A 17,371-nucleotide genomic window follows, 5' to 3' on the forward strand; every position below is an offset into this window, starting at 1 on the left:
CGACTGCGAGCAGAAGTGTCTTGAGCGCACATGTGTGCGCACATGTGTGAGCGCGTTTGTTTAGGAACTTATGTGTAGAAGCTGTTGGCGAATTTGCCGCAGCGCTCAAGTGAAACCCTGCAATGTTCTTAGAATTGAATACGTTTCTGGACTTCGACAACAAGGCCCTGCCCAGGAGGTTCGTAGTAATATCCAGTGATGACATCGTGGAGCACGCGTTTGTGCTCAATCACATGCTGATGTTGTACCTCAAAACTGGTCGCAGAGTGTTCCAGGTCAATTTCGTCAACGATGACGCGTTCTTCTCCAGCGTGTGCCAAAAGGTGGGCATCAACCTGAAGACTTACGCTTCGAAGAACGCTTTCTACAGTTACAGCTGCCTGAAGCTCCTGAAGGACCTTGTGAAAGTGTCGTTCTCTGACAGTTCGCACCCTTTCGCCTTTCTGACCGCACCAGCACAGGACAACAGTGACAGACTCCTCACCCTCCGAGCCCATATTCTGGATGAACTGCGTCGCTTTGTCAACGATCAGCCTGCAAAAGGCGAGGTCCTCCTGCTGATCGATGACGTCTCGAGCTTGCTCAACTTTGGCTTGACGAACCGCGAAATCCTGGGCCTCATTCACGCGCTGAGAGTCGACCCGCTCGTCCGCGATAGCGCTACGGTCGTCGTGGGCTCCAAGTTCTGCAGCCCAGAGGACCATGCCGATTGTCACCAGATATGCACGTACTTGTCTCACTTGGCCGACGCCACCATCGACGTGCGGGGCTTGTCTACCGGCCGCAGCAGGGACATCACCGGCCAGGTGCGTTAGAGTTTTTCTCCTACTGTGCCCGACCCACTCGCACGGGAAGTTCTTGTGTGCCGCAGTGCTTAAGGCCTGCAGTCTAAAAGTTGCTGCATTTTCTATCGTGTGTGAAGCATTGGCAGGCCTCTGTACAGTACCAGAGCATAGTCAGGGCGGGGAATTTTGTTGCGAAAGCATCACTACGCGAGTCGCCGAGCCATTTCGAGTAGCTGATGAAAGGCCATACTGCGCATGCGCGAGGAGCAGTGACGTCACACGGCCCACAGCTTGCGCGCCGCCGCGCGCTCTCCGCGTTGCTTTTGCAGGTTTAACCATAGCTAAACCACTGCCAATTTTTTTAGACTCAATCTTTCCTGCGATACCAGTTCCAGCATCAATAGATGCGGTGACATTTTTTTAACTTTGTGGATTCAAATAATGTTTTGTACATCTCTCACAGCTCTCATATCTTTGATGGAAATGATTCTTGTGTCACTTAGTGAATCACTTTGTCAGTTCAGAGAAGGTGCTTGTTGTTTACTTTCTTGCCTTACATATCGCAGACCTTTTTCTCTCCGCAGATTTCAGTCACCAGAACAAGCGACACACAGCTGCCGACAAGAAAGCACATGCACTTCCGTCTAGAAGACAGAGGTGTCAAGCTCTTCCCCTTTGGTCTGCATAAGTTGCCATTGCACATGTAAAGATACAATTAAAGCTTCACATACCATGCAGGTGGGGCCAACGATATTTATTGACACTCGCTACTACAAAATAAATACAAAACATGAACCAAAAATGACTCTGCACTGCAGAAACTGTGATAGAAAACAGACACAGAAACAACACAACATCACGCGCCACAAAGCACAAAGTGGAATGTTGCCTGATGGATGCAGGTACGACATATACTAGGACTCTCTGACAACAGCAACTAGAATTTTTAAACGCTTGTAAGAAACGGGACAAATCAACTGTTCACATAACTGTCACCACTAAGGAAAACTATGACAGAAACACAGGAAGAAACTGACACTTTTACGTGACCACCTTTTGGCCCTGGAATGGCAGAAGATGGCATGGCACACCAAAAAGGTGCGAGCCTCACTTTGTCTATACTATGCCTATATGGGAGTAAAACTGGAATACGGTGTCTTCTAGTGCACACTCTTTTATAAAAGGATGTGCACTAGAGGACAGCTTAATCCCTTTTTATTCCTTTCTGTTTGGAGTGTACGGGGGTGGGGGGTTACAACGACTAAAACTAAACTCGAGAGAGGCTTCTTAAACACCTGTGGTATTAGAGATCCCATGAATACTGGACCTACATGCTGTGGCATATCCTTCAGGCTTAACAGTTGTGCGTGCAGTCATGACACAAGATTCATAGCGACACTTACTGTTGCCAAATGTTGCAACTTTTGTTTTAACAGCCGTCGTCGCCAAAATTCCTTGGCGAGAGTTTCCTCATCCTAAAAAGGAATGTGTTCAGGTTTTGTACTACAAAGAAATTGCACACAGATCAGTGAACCCCCTTTTACCTCTTTCTACACCTGCCTAATGAGAGAATCATCATATTCAAGCATAAAGAGAAAGAAGTTTAAAAAAAAGCATCTTTTAACTATGCGAATTTTCATCAAGACATCAGTCAAAACTAGCTAAATCCGTTAGAAGGCGCCAAATTTTGTCAAAGGCAAAAGCACATTTAATGTGAGACTCCAAACAAGTGCAAGCAACCAGAGTGAACAGTCACTTCTGAACACGTGCAGCGGTAGAAACCACAGAAACGTGCGACCGGGACAGCCGCAGGTGCTAGAGATGATTTGCAAGAAAGGCCCCAAAGGTTATGTGGGCTTGGAGTTCCGAGACGCGAGGTACCAGCCAGAGCGGAGAATGAAAGAGCTCATCACGATTGGGTCAACACTTAGCATTACTGACATTGCAGTGACTTTGCCTCAGTAAACAACATCCAGCCGAGACTCCGGTAGAACCCGCGCACCAAAAGTCAACCACAAGAAATCGCTCCCGAGAGAAGATCAAAAGCATCGGCACTTTCCACCTGGTGCAGTCTATGGCAAATGGCCCCCAGAAGGACCATGATTTAGGCAGTCAGCTAGGCATTCCTACAAGCTTAGTTGCCAAACATGCAGCTCAAAAATGGCTTCTATGCAGCTAAAATCGCTCAGTCAGAGTGGCTCTATGTCAGCCTGTAGCGACAGCATCCTGCTAATAAGCTAGTTCTAAACTTCAAGCAGCAAGTTCCCAGCAGTAACGCTCAAAATAAGCCCCGAAATGAACAAGTTCACGCCACTTTACTCTCAACATGCTGAACAGCCTACAGAAATGCTCCAGAGCACACTGTGTCAAACTCAAGCTGCATACCGCTAGCGAATTCATCAACTGCTCTAGACACAAGCATGGCAACTGGAACACGGAAGCTGCCCGCTAAGTTACAGTCTAGTCAGCAGAGAATGTAACTTCCTTGGCACAATCTGCCGAGGTCTGTGCAAGCAACTATAGTAGCGACTGCTTTTAGGAAGGCTCTGCTCTACTGCAGATATTGCACATTTGCCTCATCTCAACACAGCTGTACATCAGTAGGCTCGACAACTAGATGTTTTTTCCTGCTACCAAGGCTGCACGGCAGTGCTGCAAATAGGCAGTAAAATGGGCAGCAAGTTGCCATGCAATGAACACAAAACACGGTATATTCTACTCTTAAGCAAGAAAAATAAAAACGAAAGGTGGCACCTTCAATTGGCAGCACTGGTCAAAAAAGCTGTCAGCAATTCACCAATCAGCAACACTTGGTGCATTCTGTTTACACATGTCGCGCGGCTTAGCTTAGCTAGAATAAACATTTCAATAGAACTTCTGGACACAATGTCAACACGCACATAGAACAGCCTTTGTGAAGCTGCATATCACAACCATTTCCACATTACCCCACGCACATGGGGCACTTCCACCAGAGTCAGTCTGCCAAACTAGCAATTAATCACCAACAACAATCCCCAACTCTTGGTGGGGAACTGTACATTTGTCAGTGGCTCATCTACGCAAAGCAACTGCAAGCATTTCATACACCGTAAATCTCGCTCTGACTTTGCTCTAGCAAGAATGTCATCTCATGCTCCAAACAAGTGCTACTTGGAATGCACTAATCTGGTTAGCCACCGCACTAGCTGCCTTGCACTGAGAAGCAAAGGCTGCCACTAACCGACCCGAGTCACTTTTGACTAAGTAACCAGATGGTTTTCAAGCACTTTCACATATGCCTTTTTCTCATGGGCTTGCTTGTCTAACCACAACGTGTCGTTACACGTTTCACCAACCAACCGACTTCACTGACTAACAAGCAGACTTACAATTGCCAAAATTGCACAACAAAATACACGTCTCCTATCCAACGCCACAATGGCATCCTCAAACTGCCTTTCAGCAGCATCTCTCATACATCTGCGCCAGTCACAACTCATGCACAATGGCAGCGAGTGACTTCTTGCCACTTTGGCCAGACTGGCTGCATCAAGTTGCCAGGGCAAGCAACTTACAGCAGTATGGCTGCTGAACTAACGACGATTGGCACGGCATTTTGCATCACCTTCTACTTAGGCCTCACTGTTAAGTCACAGGTTATCCTGCCCTCTTTGAACAGCAAAGAGGCTTTTTTTTTTTGTCAGCAGCAAGGGTTTACAAGTCCAAAAGGCTGTCACAAAGAGCACTGCAGTATATAATCATCCTTGTCAAGGTTTGCCGACATAGGGACAGCTACTTTAGTTGGTGTGTTGTATTCATGTTTGCCTCAGCAAAGTTCGCCACCTTGCCATGTGCCACAGCTGGGCAATGCTACAGCACACCCCTTGGGCAGTGCACGTGGTGCACTGTATTATGCATCTACATGAAAGTACTGCTGATAGCCTACACTAGTACACGCACCAAGATTTAGTACTAACATACATTTGTGCAGTAATGTTCACCGAGGAATGTGAAATTCAGAATATGTATGACGAAACGAACGCAACATTTAGACTCTCAAACAAACAAAAAACGACCATTAAATATGGGGAAAAAAGTGTGTGCGGACGAGAAGATCGGCACGGAAGCTGCGTTTAAAATGCTTTGGAGTTTCATTCATAATTGCCTCAGTGCTTGGAAGAACTTCCAGCACAGCAAGCTGCCTAACTAGAACACACATTTGAAGAAAAGAAAAATTCTGGCAATGAAACTTTATCAATTCAGAATGACTTTTAAAGATTTCAAAGCCTGGCTGCTGGAGTAGCATTGTCGACAGAAGTTGTACTGGTCTCTAAAAAGATCTGGTAGATTTTCAATGGTCGGGCAAGCCAATGTCCTTATCGGTTCAGCATTGCTTTGAAATTATGCACACGCGAAGCTCTAGAAGTTTGCAGAGCTGCTCCACAGCCCACCACTCTATGCACCAAATCAGCAGCACAAGGTTATGCGACTTGTTCCTGCTCAAGCTGTTGCCCATGGTCATAGCCCAAACAATGTCACTCATCATCATCATCAGCCTGACTATGCCCACTGCAGGACAAAGGACTCTCCCATATCTCACCACTGACCTCACTGTGTGATAGGCATAGCTAGACAGCAAACCTACCACAATATATGAACAGCGAAATACTGCCTCTTTCTGCCTCAAACAGAGATAAGATAAACTGCATTCAACTTGGCTTCCATGTTGCTTTACACATGCAGTGTTGCTTTGGAGAGAGAAAAAAACGTAGAAACAAAGAAAAAAAAGTTGTTCATCGAATGAGTAAGGTAGAGTATCCACTCTGGGGAAACCCTCTGAAGAAAAATTAGTGACCCTTAAGAGGCTAATCAACGATGTTCTTCATTTGCAACTCAACCATATGGCGGTGACATCGCACTGTGGCTCACTAGTCTCAATCTTAGCTTGAAGAGAGTTCAAATGTAATGCACAGAGTACTGTGACCTAATCCTTGCCCAATATCAGGCATTAGCAAAACAGTGTTGTGAGCTATACCGTGCCCACTGAAACGTGCTGGTTCTGCGGAATCTTTGACATTGCACACCATCTAAAAACACATTGGACCGAAAAGGAAGTGCAGACAGTAAAATGGAAGTGAACAGTAAGCAGGTGCAAACATCAAATTACCAATGCCTTGGTAGAATGTTTTGCCAGATTCACTACATGTGTGTTCATCTGTGCATATATTTCAGCGAAGTCTGCCCCGCATTGGATGTAATGAATACATATAAGGGGTAACAATAGCTCCACAGACCAACTTCAATGAGCAGCCTTTTATCTTTTTCCAGTGGTGACGATGCATGTCTGTGCATTCATTTCAACTGATTTTTGCTTGGAGATTCAAAATGACTGGCTTCGAATTCGCAAACACAACGTTCAGCCTTGCACCAGGTAGACATAACACGTTCTCGCACGAGGAATACAGACAGTAAAGAGGAAGAACTGGCCCTGAATCGACCAGTCCAATTTGACGTAAGAGTGACTGATGGCAGGCTAGGCTGTAGTGGCACCTCACTGGGGGGTGCTGCCATCGTGATGAGGCTTGGAGGCCGTCGATGAGCGGGCTGTGCTCCCCTCGTGGGTCTTGCCACCGGTCACGGCTGCTGCCGCCACCCCCACCGCCGTTGCTGCCGCTGCAGCGGCAGCTCCGTGCAGGGACGGTGACGCCGGCAACGAGCGAGCTGTGGTGGGCACGTGCCCTGATGAAGACGTGGCAAAGGCAGACGGGGACGCACGACCGTCCTGCTGGGTTGCAAGCCACCCTGCAGGCGTTTTGACGCGACAGCGTTAAGGGCCCCGTGTCACAGAAAAGCCAGTGTCGTGGTCGGCGTTGCCAGTGTTGGCCGTGAGCGAACAATCCCGGAAGCATTAATAAATAAAAAACCAAATAAGAAATTGGTCCAGTTGGGGAATCGAACCATGGCCTCCAGAGTGGAAGACGAGCACTCTAATCACACTCCACCCCAGCATTAGGGCTCCCAATGAACAAAAGCACCACCTAGTGAATACCCTGTTGTCTTAGAAAGGTGCTTTAGAGGCATGTACTGTGGTGTCCACTCCTTTCGGGTGTACACAAAGATATGAGAGCCAGGAGTATTTCCTTTCCTTAAAACCAACTTTCATTTCATTTTCCTTTACTTCAGGGTCCTTTTCTTTCCTTAAAACCCATTTTCATTTCATTTTCTTTCCCTTACAGTGCTGCGCAGAGATATGATCCTTAAAATCGATTTTAATTTCATTTTCCTTCCCTTAAAGGTGTCCACGGAGATATAAGAGACAGGTGTTGTTCCCTTTCCTTCTGGCTAAGTTCTGTGGACTTCTTGGCAACACTGCAACACCCTGTCCTGTCCCACTCTTAAAGGCTAAGCTTAAGCCTCCAAATTTTTTTATAGTCTTAATTCTCGAAAGCGTTCAATCACCTGCTGTGGCATTACCACAGTGAAATGAAGAATTCACATGTGCTGGTCTTCACGTATTCCTAAGGCATCAAGTGCAAGCCCTGCCTGAAGTTTGTATCATAACATCATGCTATATGCAAGTTGTCTGCTTGTGCTCCACAGTTGCAACTTTAGAAGGGAGCTATGACTATTTTACTGCAGATACTGTGATGTATAGTCAAGCGTTGTTATAACAAATAGGCAAAAAATTGTAAAACAGTTTGACAGCGCCGATTACTTAATATAAAATTTTAGACATGTGCGAATAGTGTTTTTTTTTCAGTTTGAAGCAAAGTCGAAGTGAACTGATTCGAATAACTTCGAAGCAAATATTCCGAATACTTCTGGCACGCAAAAAAGGTCAAATGGCACAATAAGCATTTTCAAAATCATGCATTTTTTGAACACATGAGGCCACTGGTCAAATGTTTAGGGGAATCCCCCAAAGTGGAGCAGATTTCTAATAAGGGAGTTGACACTCATTGGCATCCACCCAAGCGTAGCCATACGGCTACAAAAGAAAGCCATGCAGCTTCCACAGAATATTTTCAGTTAAAGAAAGATTCGTCTGGGTCCAGGGTTCGAACAGGGGTCACCGCTTTACCGGAGCAGCCGCTATACCAGCTGAGCTAACTGGGATGGTTAGCATATTGTACTGCGAGAGCGAATTGATCAATAACTTGAAGTGGAAACAGTGTTGGTCACATGTTTATGTGAATCCACCCAGGCGGAGTAGATTTGTAAAAGGGAGCCCCTGATCAACGAGCGTGCACACTTAATGCACAGGCGCCTTTTTTTTTAGTCAATGTGAGACCACAGCGGCACTTGACGCTGTCGCGATGCTGAGATTTGACCTTGTCAGATTTCTGCGCCAACACAGGCACGTAGATACCCTGCCTCTTCTGTGCCGGCAAGAAACCGCCCCCAGAAAGCGTGCTCCCGTAAGATGGCTTCCCCACAGTTCCTCACAAAGGTGGGTGGAAGCCATTTTGTGGGGTGCCGCTATCTTGCACAGAAGCATCTTATACATTTGCTTATTTCCTTGACAGCGCTGCACGTATGGCCCGTGACTGCCGTTGTGCGGGGTCGCCTTGGTTCGTCTCTGATAAATAACGTCTCAACCAAAGGATATGCGAAACAGTTCTTCTTAAGCGTTTTTTTTTTACATCGAGTCCAATGGGAAACCAACCAAATGGTCCCGCATTGTTCATCTCATCTGCGAATTTCTCTCAACTAAGTTAGTCGTAACGGGAGTCAACTGTATTCACACAAGCCTAACTCGAGGTGCACGCACAAGAGAATATAACGGGCAAGGGGCAGCGTCCTCACCAGCTATGCCCTGACTGGACGCCCGGGGGGCTCCGGAAGCAGCAGCAGCAGCAGCAGTCACTGCATCTCCCTGCGACCCCCTCCTGTCCTTGGGTGGCTTTGGCTCTGGGTTTGACGGGGAGGGCCTCGGCAAGACATCACTGCACACGGAGAGAAACACACAGCTGCTGCATCAGGCCACGAAGAGAGTGGACAAAGGTGAAGCAAACAAGCACAAAACAAGCACTGACAGGTATAGCACACTCAGCAGACTCTTTCAAAAAGCCAATCTTCTAATCAGTACAGCCAAATAGCATTTCGAAAAAATCAGCAAGCCACGTGCAAAAATTCACTGCAGCAAAGTTTCACAGTGTTCTGCATGTTCACGCAAAAATAGCAGAGTTTTCATCGATGTAAAACGCAGGTGCTACGCCTTCAGGTACCCCAAGACTGGTTGCAAACCACCTGAAACATTTGTGACACTACAATGTCATTCTTGAAGGTATTGGTGAGTGCGATTACAATATGGAAAGGGACAAACACACAGGATGAAGCACCCGTGTTCATCCCTTTCTGTCTTGTGATAGCGCTCACTAATACCTTCAAGAATGTATTTCCAACTAGCCCCAGCAGTAGCTCTTTTTACAATACCATGCCAAAGAGCAGCATTCCCAATGTGCGATCAAGGACCACCGATGTTTCAGATGCAACTGATTATTCAGACTTCACAGCAGCGCCACACACCGCATAAAGGCAATGTGTATAAAGGTGACAATTTTAAGAGGCACCACAACTGATCGCTAAATTTATTGGACCTCATTCATGCCTGCCAAAGCACCACTACTAAAAGTCAAGCCATAACATAATCTATACAGAGGAACCTCAGTAGTTCAAACGTCTAGGCGGATTTAAAATTGGTTCAACTACAACGCAGTTTGAACTTCGCTGTACTTGACAGCTGGGCTTATGATAGCAGTAGCCGCCTCACTGTGTATACAATGTGCTGAGATTGAAGAGTGGTGCGACGCAGCAGATGTGCATTAAACTAGCTGATCCCTTTCCTCCACCCTCATGTGAATCAGAAGCTGAGGAAAAGTGATTTTTTTCAGCTAATTTTAACGCTTTACACTGCCAAATTCTTTAAACATTTTCAACCATCCTGTTAATTCCATGAAATCAGCTGACGGCTGTATTCCTGCTTGTTGACAGTGACTCTGTCCAATGTCATTCCCATCCACGCCCACGTACCTGACACAGGCGAGCAGCTGCTGAGGCGAGGTGACGCGAGGTAGCTCGGCAAAGGACTCGTCCGGGACAGCAAACAGGTCCTGGCTGTTGTTAAGCAGCTCGGAAATGGGCTCCAGCTCAGGGGAGTAGTTGGAGGCCACTGCAAAGGGCGTTGCACCACAGTACAGTGTGTGGGTAAACGAGCACAGTTCCCTGGAAGGACTGCAGTGCACAGCCATGCTTGGTTGCTCAGTTCAAGCACAGCTTGAAAAGCCTCCAGCTGCATCTCAGCAGTCTGCTGAGATGCAAATAAAGACCCTTTCTAGCACTCTGTAGTTCTTTTGATCAAACGTAAGAAACTGCTCAGGCTGCTGAACTATTACAACAGTATGCAGCACATTCCAGTCGTGGAACCAAATTTGGAGATTGCTTTCTTCAATAGCATTGGGCTAGCTTACCAGCTGACCAGTAAACCTCATGCAGTAGTGAAACTCTCACAGGCCACTTTCAAACAAATACCTGTGGCCAGATTTGATACAGACGGTCCTCTTCACTTGAGTAGCTTTTGGTGTTCAAAATAAATAAACATCAATTATCCAACAAAGAGATGCCCTGCAGAGGCAAACAATCATTTCTGCATATAAACTACCATCTATCAGTGCGAGTTGTACATAAATCTGTCCTGCAAATACTGCTATGTTGTAAAACTCAGTACAGGACATGCTTTGCTCAATTTTTTACTCAAAGCTGTGTGCCGCCGCAGGATCACAAAATTAACCAAAAAAACGAACTGTCACAGGGTATTAGCCAAGGGCTGTCACTAATTAGCAGAGTTGCTTGAACATCCACTTTTTGGTTATGAAGCGAATAAAATATTTTCGAACATGTACATTTTCGAATAATTTTGAATATCAGTAGTACACGTACATAGTTCCAATAAACCACTTTTCCACAGAGAGACAGAAATACTCCAAAACAATTTTGTTTTCACCCATCAGCATAATCAGAGGGGGAATCATGTAGCAATAATAATAAACTTTATTTCGTAGAATAATACATCCTGTTTACAAGTCACAGTCTGACTTAACACCCACATGACATAAGAGCTTACTGAGTGCTGTCATGAAGCACAGTAAGGTGGCCAGTACCTGTAGGAATGCTGTCAGCGCTCAATTATCGGAGTGACAAGCCACAAGTCACTGATACCAAAAAATCCAACAAGACTGCCCTCTAAATAGAACCCACCTGACTTCTCTGGGGGACTGTCCTCGACGAGTGGTGAGGCCCGGTTCTCCTCGCATGATGAAGAAGGCCCCGGCTCCGAGGCCGACCTGTTGTGGCCACTCTTTGACAGCAGTGACAGCAGCAGCAGGTGCCGGCAGCCCTCACGAGAGCGGCGCTTGCCTGCACGGCCACAAACACAAGAGCCACTGCAACCCCAACGGCTGCTGAGCCAGCCAAAACCATCCTGAACAAGGCACAGTGCTCAAGAACACCGTGCAATCATCATCCATGCCGATAAGCAAGATAAAGCAATGAGCGAGAGCTTCAGTTCGACACTGCTGAAGCCAGGCATGCACAGCATGCACAGTGATTTCACAGCAATCCCAGTTCACAATGAAAAACAAATGGCCATCATTCGCAGGCTCTAGACGTAGCTGACCAGTGCTCCTATTTATAGTCCATCTCCTCCTCTCTTATGTAGCCACCAATAAACTGAGAATCACACACAACATGCTTCGCTATGCAGCAGTTGTAAGCTTCACCAATTGTATTAAGTTCGTGCATAAAATCTTTTGCAGCAAAGGCTTTGATGCCAAACAGAACGAGCCCAGTGGGTCACTTTCTGCAGGCTATCTTCTTGCCTCTGGCCTCAATTGAGTCCATTATTTTGAATGACCCTCTTCTGACCTCTGTGCAAGCACTCTGAACCTTGGCGCGTGCAAAGGGGTTGCTGAAGAACAGGTGGCATAGGCAGGCACGAGTATTGCTGAGACTACTCGCTAATTAAGGTGCTTGAGTCCATTTCCAAAATATAGCAAAAATGCTTAGTTTTGGCCTCATAACATTTCTGGCCTGATACGACCATTTCTACCTCAGAGGTGCTCTCAGGTCTGCTCGGGTGTTTCCTTGACAGTTTCTGACAACTGACCACAACTTGCTGCAGTGCATATGCTGCCCCGCTTTTAATGGTAGTGGTGGTGAAGCACTGGTTTGGTTCAGTTTTATGGGGTTTAACGTCCCAAAGCAATTCAGGCTATGAGAGACACTGTAGTGGAGGGCTCCAGACAATTTCGACCACCTGGGGTTCGTTAACACACACTGACATTGCACAGTGCATGGGCCTCTAGAATTTCACCTCCATCGAAATTCGACCGCTGCGGCCGGGATTGAACCCGTGTCTCTCGGGTAGCAGCCGAGCACCATAACCACTGAGCCACCGCGGCAGCCATGGTGGTGGTGAAGCATCAGTAATCATAATGAATGATGGGAGAGAGTAACTGTGTATGTGAAGTATAAGCTACCCTTAGGCTCACTGGTAACAAAAAAACAGGCAAAGAAAGGATTGTTTCAGCTGACAACAAACAAAAAGCAAAGAGAGGACTGTCTCAGCAGAGAGAACCCACTCTTGGCAGCTCCCTTGCGGCTCCACCCCGAGCGGCACTGGTGCAGGGTGGCCCCCGCAGCTGCGGCCGCTGCCCCCCGGCGGTCCTGCAGCTCGAGCAGCCGCAGCAGCACTGACTCGTCGTCCTCCTCGCGAGAGGCCAGGGAGCAGCCCTCCCGACTGGGGTCACCCACTGCAGCCGAGGTGGCAGAGCCACCACCCGTGGCACCCAGGTTCCACCAGTGGCAGCAGGTGCTGCTGCTGCTGCCACTGGCACCACTGGCACCAGCACCGTGGTGGGAGCTGTGCTGGTGCTCCACATCACGGTCACCCGACCTGAGGAGGAGCCACGAGGGAAGGGGAGAACATGCAACCAAACGCATACATGCAAGCGGAGGACGGACGGTTCAAAAAATTCAGGGGGCATTTTGGCTCTCTAAAGTGCTGCCAGGCGAAAGCCTTTCCTGGCGCACTGTTTGGCACTGACTCCTAGACTGTTTGTGCTGTACTAGTGCTTTATTTGACTATACACTTTGACTGCACATTGCAACTACACACTTTGATTGCCGACTTTGACTGCTTCTTTAGCACAACTCTCTCTCTGCTTCAATGAGTTTAGTTGTATCCATGGCTCTGTTCGCAGTACTGAGGTATGTAATGTGGTCACCCACAGACACCTTACGCCCCCTGTCGGAGCGGAAGACAACTATTATTTCATTAGTAGTACAATCAAACCCGTTTATAACGAATAGCATGATTCAACGCGAATAGTTCGTTATATGAAGTATTTCGTTGTAACCGAACCCGCTTTTAACGAACCTTTAACAAACCTCAGTACCAAATTCGTTATACACGAGTTCGTAAGCCGGCTTGCGAAGACGACAGCCGTCAGCGTTTGGGTGCTCCTGCGCACTTCCTCTGATGGCCGACTTGTTTTTCAAGATGGTGCTTAACGTGCTCCTCGGAATCTTGAAGTGCGCGGCAACGTCAGCCTTTAATCATCTCAAGTTTGTAGGAAAGCGGCACGGCACGCCGCTGCTTCGTCGTCATCTTGCAGGATGTAGCGGCGGAATGTGTCGGCAGCAAAGTAGGGACGTCCGGAAGCGAGCAGCACGACTTGCAAACGCGAGCAAAGAAAGCTGAGAAGACGCGGGAAAGCGTCGCGGGGCCACGCATGCGCAGTGGAGGGAGCCCTAAGCTACCGCAGAAAGAGCCTCCCGGGCCGATTGCCCTGCATTTCACGAAAGCGCGGCGCGGGGGCAGGCAGCGGGGCGTCGCGACATGGAACCGGCGCAGTACCGCGTTGGCGGTCCTTTGACGACCGATTGCACGTGATAGCGGCACAGATTGCGGCACCGATTGCGGCACGGAAATGGCTGCCTAGAGATACTGGATGCGGGCACAAAGGCGCGTTGGCGGGCGTTTGGTGAGCGATCGCGCGCGCTGAGAGTTCGCTGTATCCAATGTGTAATTCGTTATAAAAAATACATTTCATATGAATAACGATATCACAACTTCGAGTGTTCGTTATAAGGAATAATTCGCTCTATCTGAGTTCGTTATATTCGGGTTTGACTGTAGTCTGCTCCAAAAAGGGGCATCAGGCATCCATGGGTGACCTCATTACTGCGAATCCGCGCACTCTGAGGTCATGACCATTTTGACCAACTGAAAAGCGTGACCTCTCTGCTGACAACCTTCTGTCAACAACGATGAGGCACTAAAGGCTTTTTTGCCTTAATATCTTTGCTCACTTCTCGCACTGCATGAGGTGACAAAAGCAGCAGTGGCAGCAGCCATTCCGGTGAAGAAACAGCAAGGTCCTTTCTCCTAACACGTGGGAGCTTGGTGTCACCAAAGTGTTGGCCCCACAATGACTCCAAGCACCGTTTTCTAGGTGCAGGTAACCAAGTAACTTTCGATGCACAAGGAAAAGCAGGAAAAGCCAAGTGGAATAAAGTGTACCAAGTTCTTGAGCAATAGACAGAGGGGGAAACTTACGGGGAAACACAAACTTAGAATGCCAACATTTTCCATGGTCTGAGGAAATTCATATTGTCAGAATTTACTCCATTAAATTTTCGATAAACAAAATTGCTGCTGAGGTAGCAAAAACTGTCAAACGCTCCTTAGTGGCCCAGAAGAGGTAGCGTGTCTGGCTCACAACCCAGAGAACAGCCATTCGATTCCACTTGACCACATTTTTTTCTTTTAAGCAAAACTGCTTTTCTTTCCATGTAACCACTCTCTCGACCAATGGACAGTGGCTTTTCTTGAGAATGAGACCTTTAATGCTACTGCATAATCCTTCGCAATCCACTTTGCATTTGGTATTTGGTAGTCTGAATTTTCCTCCAGTGAATGGTGCTCCATGGTTGGTCCTTTGTAGTCTTGTGATACTTGCGACGTTACCACCATCTCAACCAACCAGAGAATTTCGTGACATTGGACATCAGCAAAGTTTTGGTGCAACAACTCTAATGCTACAACATCAAAAATGATATCCGATTTGCGCAATTAGGCCAGGTGAGAATTAGGGGCGCGAGCAGTACGGTCTTCACTTCGGTTCTGGTGTTCAGATCCAGTGTTCACGGATGGCAGTTGTTTGGATAGCTATAATGGGTAAATGTCCATATATGTGAAAATGGTCATTCTCTCCATTCAAGGATCCCTGGGAGTCCTCATACCACTCCTGGTGCAGTGATGCAGAGGTCAAGCGATGCACCACTGCCCTTCTATGACAGGTGCTGCCATCGGTGGGACTTCGATTGTGACTCAGGTTGCTCTTCCCAAGCAGCCTCTTGCAATTGTTATTGAGTTGCCGCAGTTGCTAGGTGTGCATATATACCACGGAACGTGAGCAGCCTGCCACAGAACAGGCTTCAGACAAGCACACAATGGCTAAATGCGGGGAATGGCCCTTATAAGTGCTAGTGCGCTGAAAAACATTGTGCAGCGGCCCCTCACATGGTCTCCTCGTCAATGTCGTTTTCATCCAAGGTGGAACCAGCACCAGCTCCTCCCCCCTGTAGCCTGGTGACTCTGTTGTCCACCTCCCCCTCACTGGCACACTGCAAACAGCAAGGCGACTGGTCAGCAACATTTTTCATGTATGGGCTCGACTCAACAGAGAGGCCCACCACAGAGAAGAACAAGAAACCGTAGGGGACGCCCATGGCAGAAGGAAAAAGCCCCCACCTCACTGCTCTCAGTGCCAGAGGAGTCGGCATCACAGGAGTCCCCCAGAGGGCGTGATGCCCAGCGGTGTCTGGCAGACGCCGACTTGGCCCGGCAGGTCACATCTGCGAGGATAGGAAATGGACAGAGCCACAACGAAGTCTTCTTTACGCAAGGCAGCAGCAAGTTCACGGTCATGCAGTGGAAGACATCACGATGCCACTTGTCAATGCACTTGCAACTCCTGAACTTCATCTATGAGAAGATAAAGAAAAAAAACTGGTTAAACTAGGATAAAGCTCAGTTAGAACATTCGGTCACAGCCATGATGCCCTTGCATTTTTTCCCCCTTCTCTTTTAGTCCTTTCCTTTTCTCTTGACTTGGCTTCGGGTTTCTCTTCTCCTTCATCTTCCTCTTCTTATTCTTTCGTCTCTTCTTCTCTGTTGATCTGGCTTGCATTGGCTTGTGGATTTCTATGACAGCTACAACTACTACAATGGGCTTCAGTTGCACGACCACTCAGAGTGGAGTCCCAGTAACAGCTCTTGCTGTAAAAACTGCTACGGTGCTGCTGAAAGTGGGAGAGCAAGTGCATACTGCTCATCAGTTAGTGTATACTGATCTGAGTATTGCTGCACACTTACCTAGATCTAGGCATATTTTGCTAAATTCTCTCAACATTTGCAGAATGCTTCGGTTAAGCATTCAACGTTTCTTAATAAACAAAAGTTCCCATCCTTTGAAGGTCATTCAAATATATAATGAGATGGCTATTTATGAATGGACAGATTCATTTCCTTATTTTTTTTTATTATATGCATACAGAATGAGAGAAGTACCACTACAGATGAATGCCAAATGACGCTAAAAGCACGAGCTGGAGGCACAAACACCCTCAATAATTGCCATGAACTGAAAAAAATGAGTACAAAGTGCGCACTCACAAAGTGCAGTGCAAGTGTCATGCACGACAGTTGTGCAATCTTTTCCAATTAGTTTTTTGCTCACTACCTTTTTGATCTGACCACAAACACTCCCATAGGAAAGCAAGCGTTACTTAGAAGTAGAACGGTGGATGCATGAGATCATGCGTGACGAAGCTTCACCATAAGCAACAAGCACAGCTGTAGTGTGCCAACTGTGACAGGTTCCGCTACCGCCATGCGCCGACACTGCGCTGCGCCTGACGACGACGAAGTTATGCGCCGAGACTACGCTGGGCCTGACGACGACGAAGTTGCCCCGCTCTCTTGGTGCTGGCTACGCCCGTCTACGCTGCCAGATCCTGCACGGCGGTTTGGTCTCCTGAGGACACCTAATAAACGCACCCCTACAATTGGTGGAGGTGCTGGGTACGTCCCCTACCAACCTGGAACTCAGGAGCCGTACGCTGCCGCCTGTGTCAACCATGCCAGATGAGACTGCCCCAACACCGGCGGCCAGTTCAACCACCGTCATTTGTTCTGGCGTCATCCGGCAGCGTGACCCTGCCCTCTTCAGTGGCACTGCCGACCAAGATGTTGACGACTGGTTGTCATCGTATGAGCGAGTGAGCAGCTATAACAAGTGGGATGACACTATCAAGCTGAGTAACGTCATCTTTTATCTCACGGACGTGGCGAACCTCTGGTATCGAAACCATGAGGCTGACCTACCCACTTGGCCCGTATTTAAGAAGAGCTTTGCGGAAGTGTTCGGCCGCCCTGCGGTGCGCAAGCTCCGTGCCGAACAGCGCTTACGGGACCGCGCTCAACGCACTGACGAGACCTTCACAAGTTACATTGAGGACATCGTTGACCTCTGCAAACG

General features: G+C 47.7%; 2 protein-coding genes across 2 annotated transcripts in view; one reads left to right on the plus strand and one right to left on the minus strand.

Moving 5' to 3' along the window:
• The first annotated feature begins 14 nt into the window (after positions 1-14).
• Elp6 (Elongator complex protein 6) lies at positions 15-1,522 on the plus strand. The gene is made up of 2 exons (XM_089573284.1): positions 15-806; positions 1,370-1,522. The coding sequence occupies exons 1-2, from the start codon at positions 123-125 to the stop codon at positions 1,490-1,492; spliced, it is 807 nt and encodes a 268-aa protein (XP_089429410.1). The 5' UTR covers positions 15-122; the 3' UTR covers positions 1,493-1,522.
• A 2-nt stretch (positions 1,523-1,524) lies between these two features.
• Positions 1,525-17,371, minus strand: part of LOC149362866 (uncharacterized) — a 47,654-nt gene continuing 31,807 nt past the window's right edge. The window contains exons 12-18 of the mRNA XM_089573283.1: positions 15,583-15,686; positions 15,352-15,455; positions 12,407-12,720; positions 11,025-11,183; positions 9,801-9,939; positions 8,574-8,713; positions 1,525-6,569 (exon numbers count right to left, since the gene is read on the minus strand). Coding sequence (XP_089429409.1) covers positions 6,319-6,569; positions 8,574-8,713; positions 9,801-9,939; positions 11,025-11,183; positions 12,407-12,720; positions 15,352-15,455; positions 15,583-15,686 — 1,211 coding nt within the window. The 3' untranslated portion in view covers positions 1,525-6,318. The remainder of the gene's footprint in view (positions 6,570-8,573; positions 8,714-9,800; positions 9,940-11,024; positions 11,184-12,406; positions 12,721-15,351; positions 15,456-15,582; positions 15,687-17,371) is intronic.

Source organism: Amblyomma mixtum, chromosome 2 (genome assembly GCF_055824585.1).
Source record: "Amblyomma mixtum isolate Tamu chromosome 2, ASM5582458v1, whole genome shotgun sequence".
NCBI classification, from domain to species: domain Eukaryota; kingdom Metazoa; phylum Arthropoda; class Arachnida; order Ixodida; family Ixodidae; genus Amblyomma; species Amblyomma mixtum.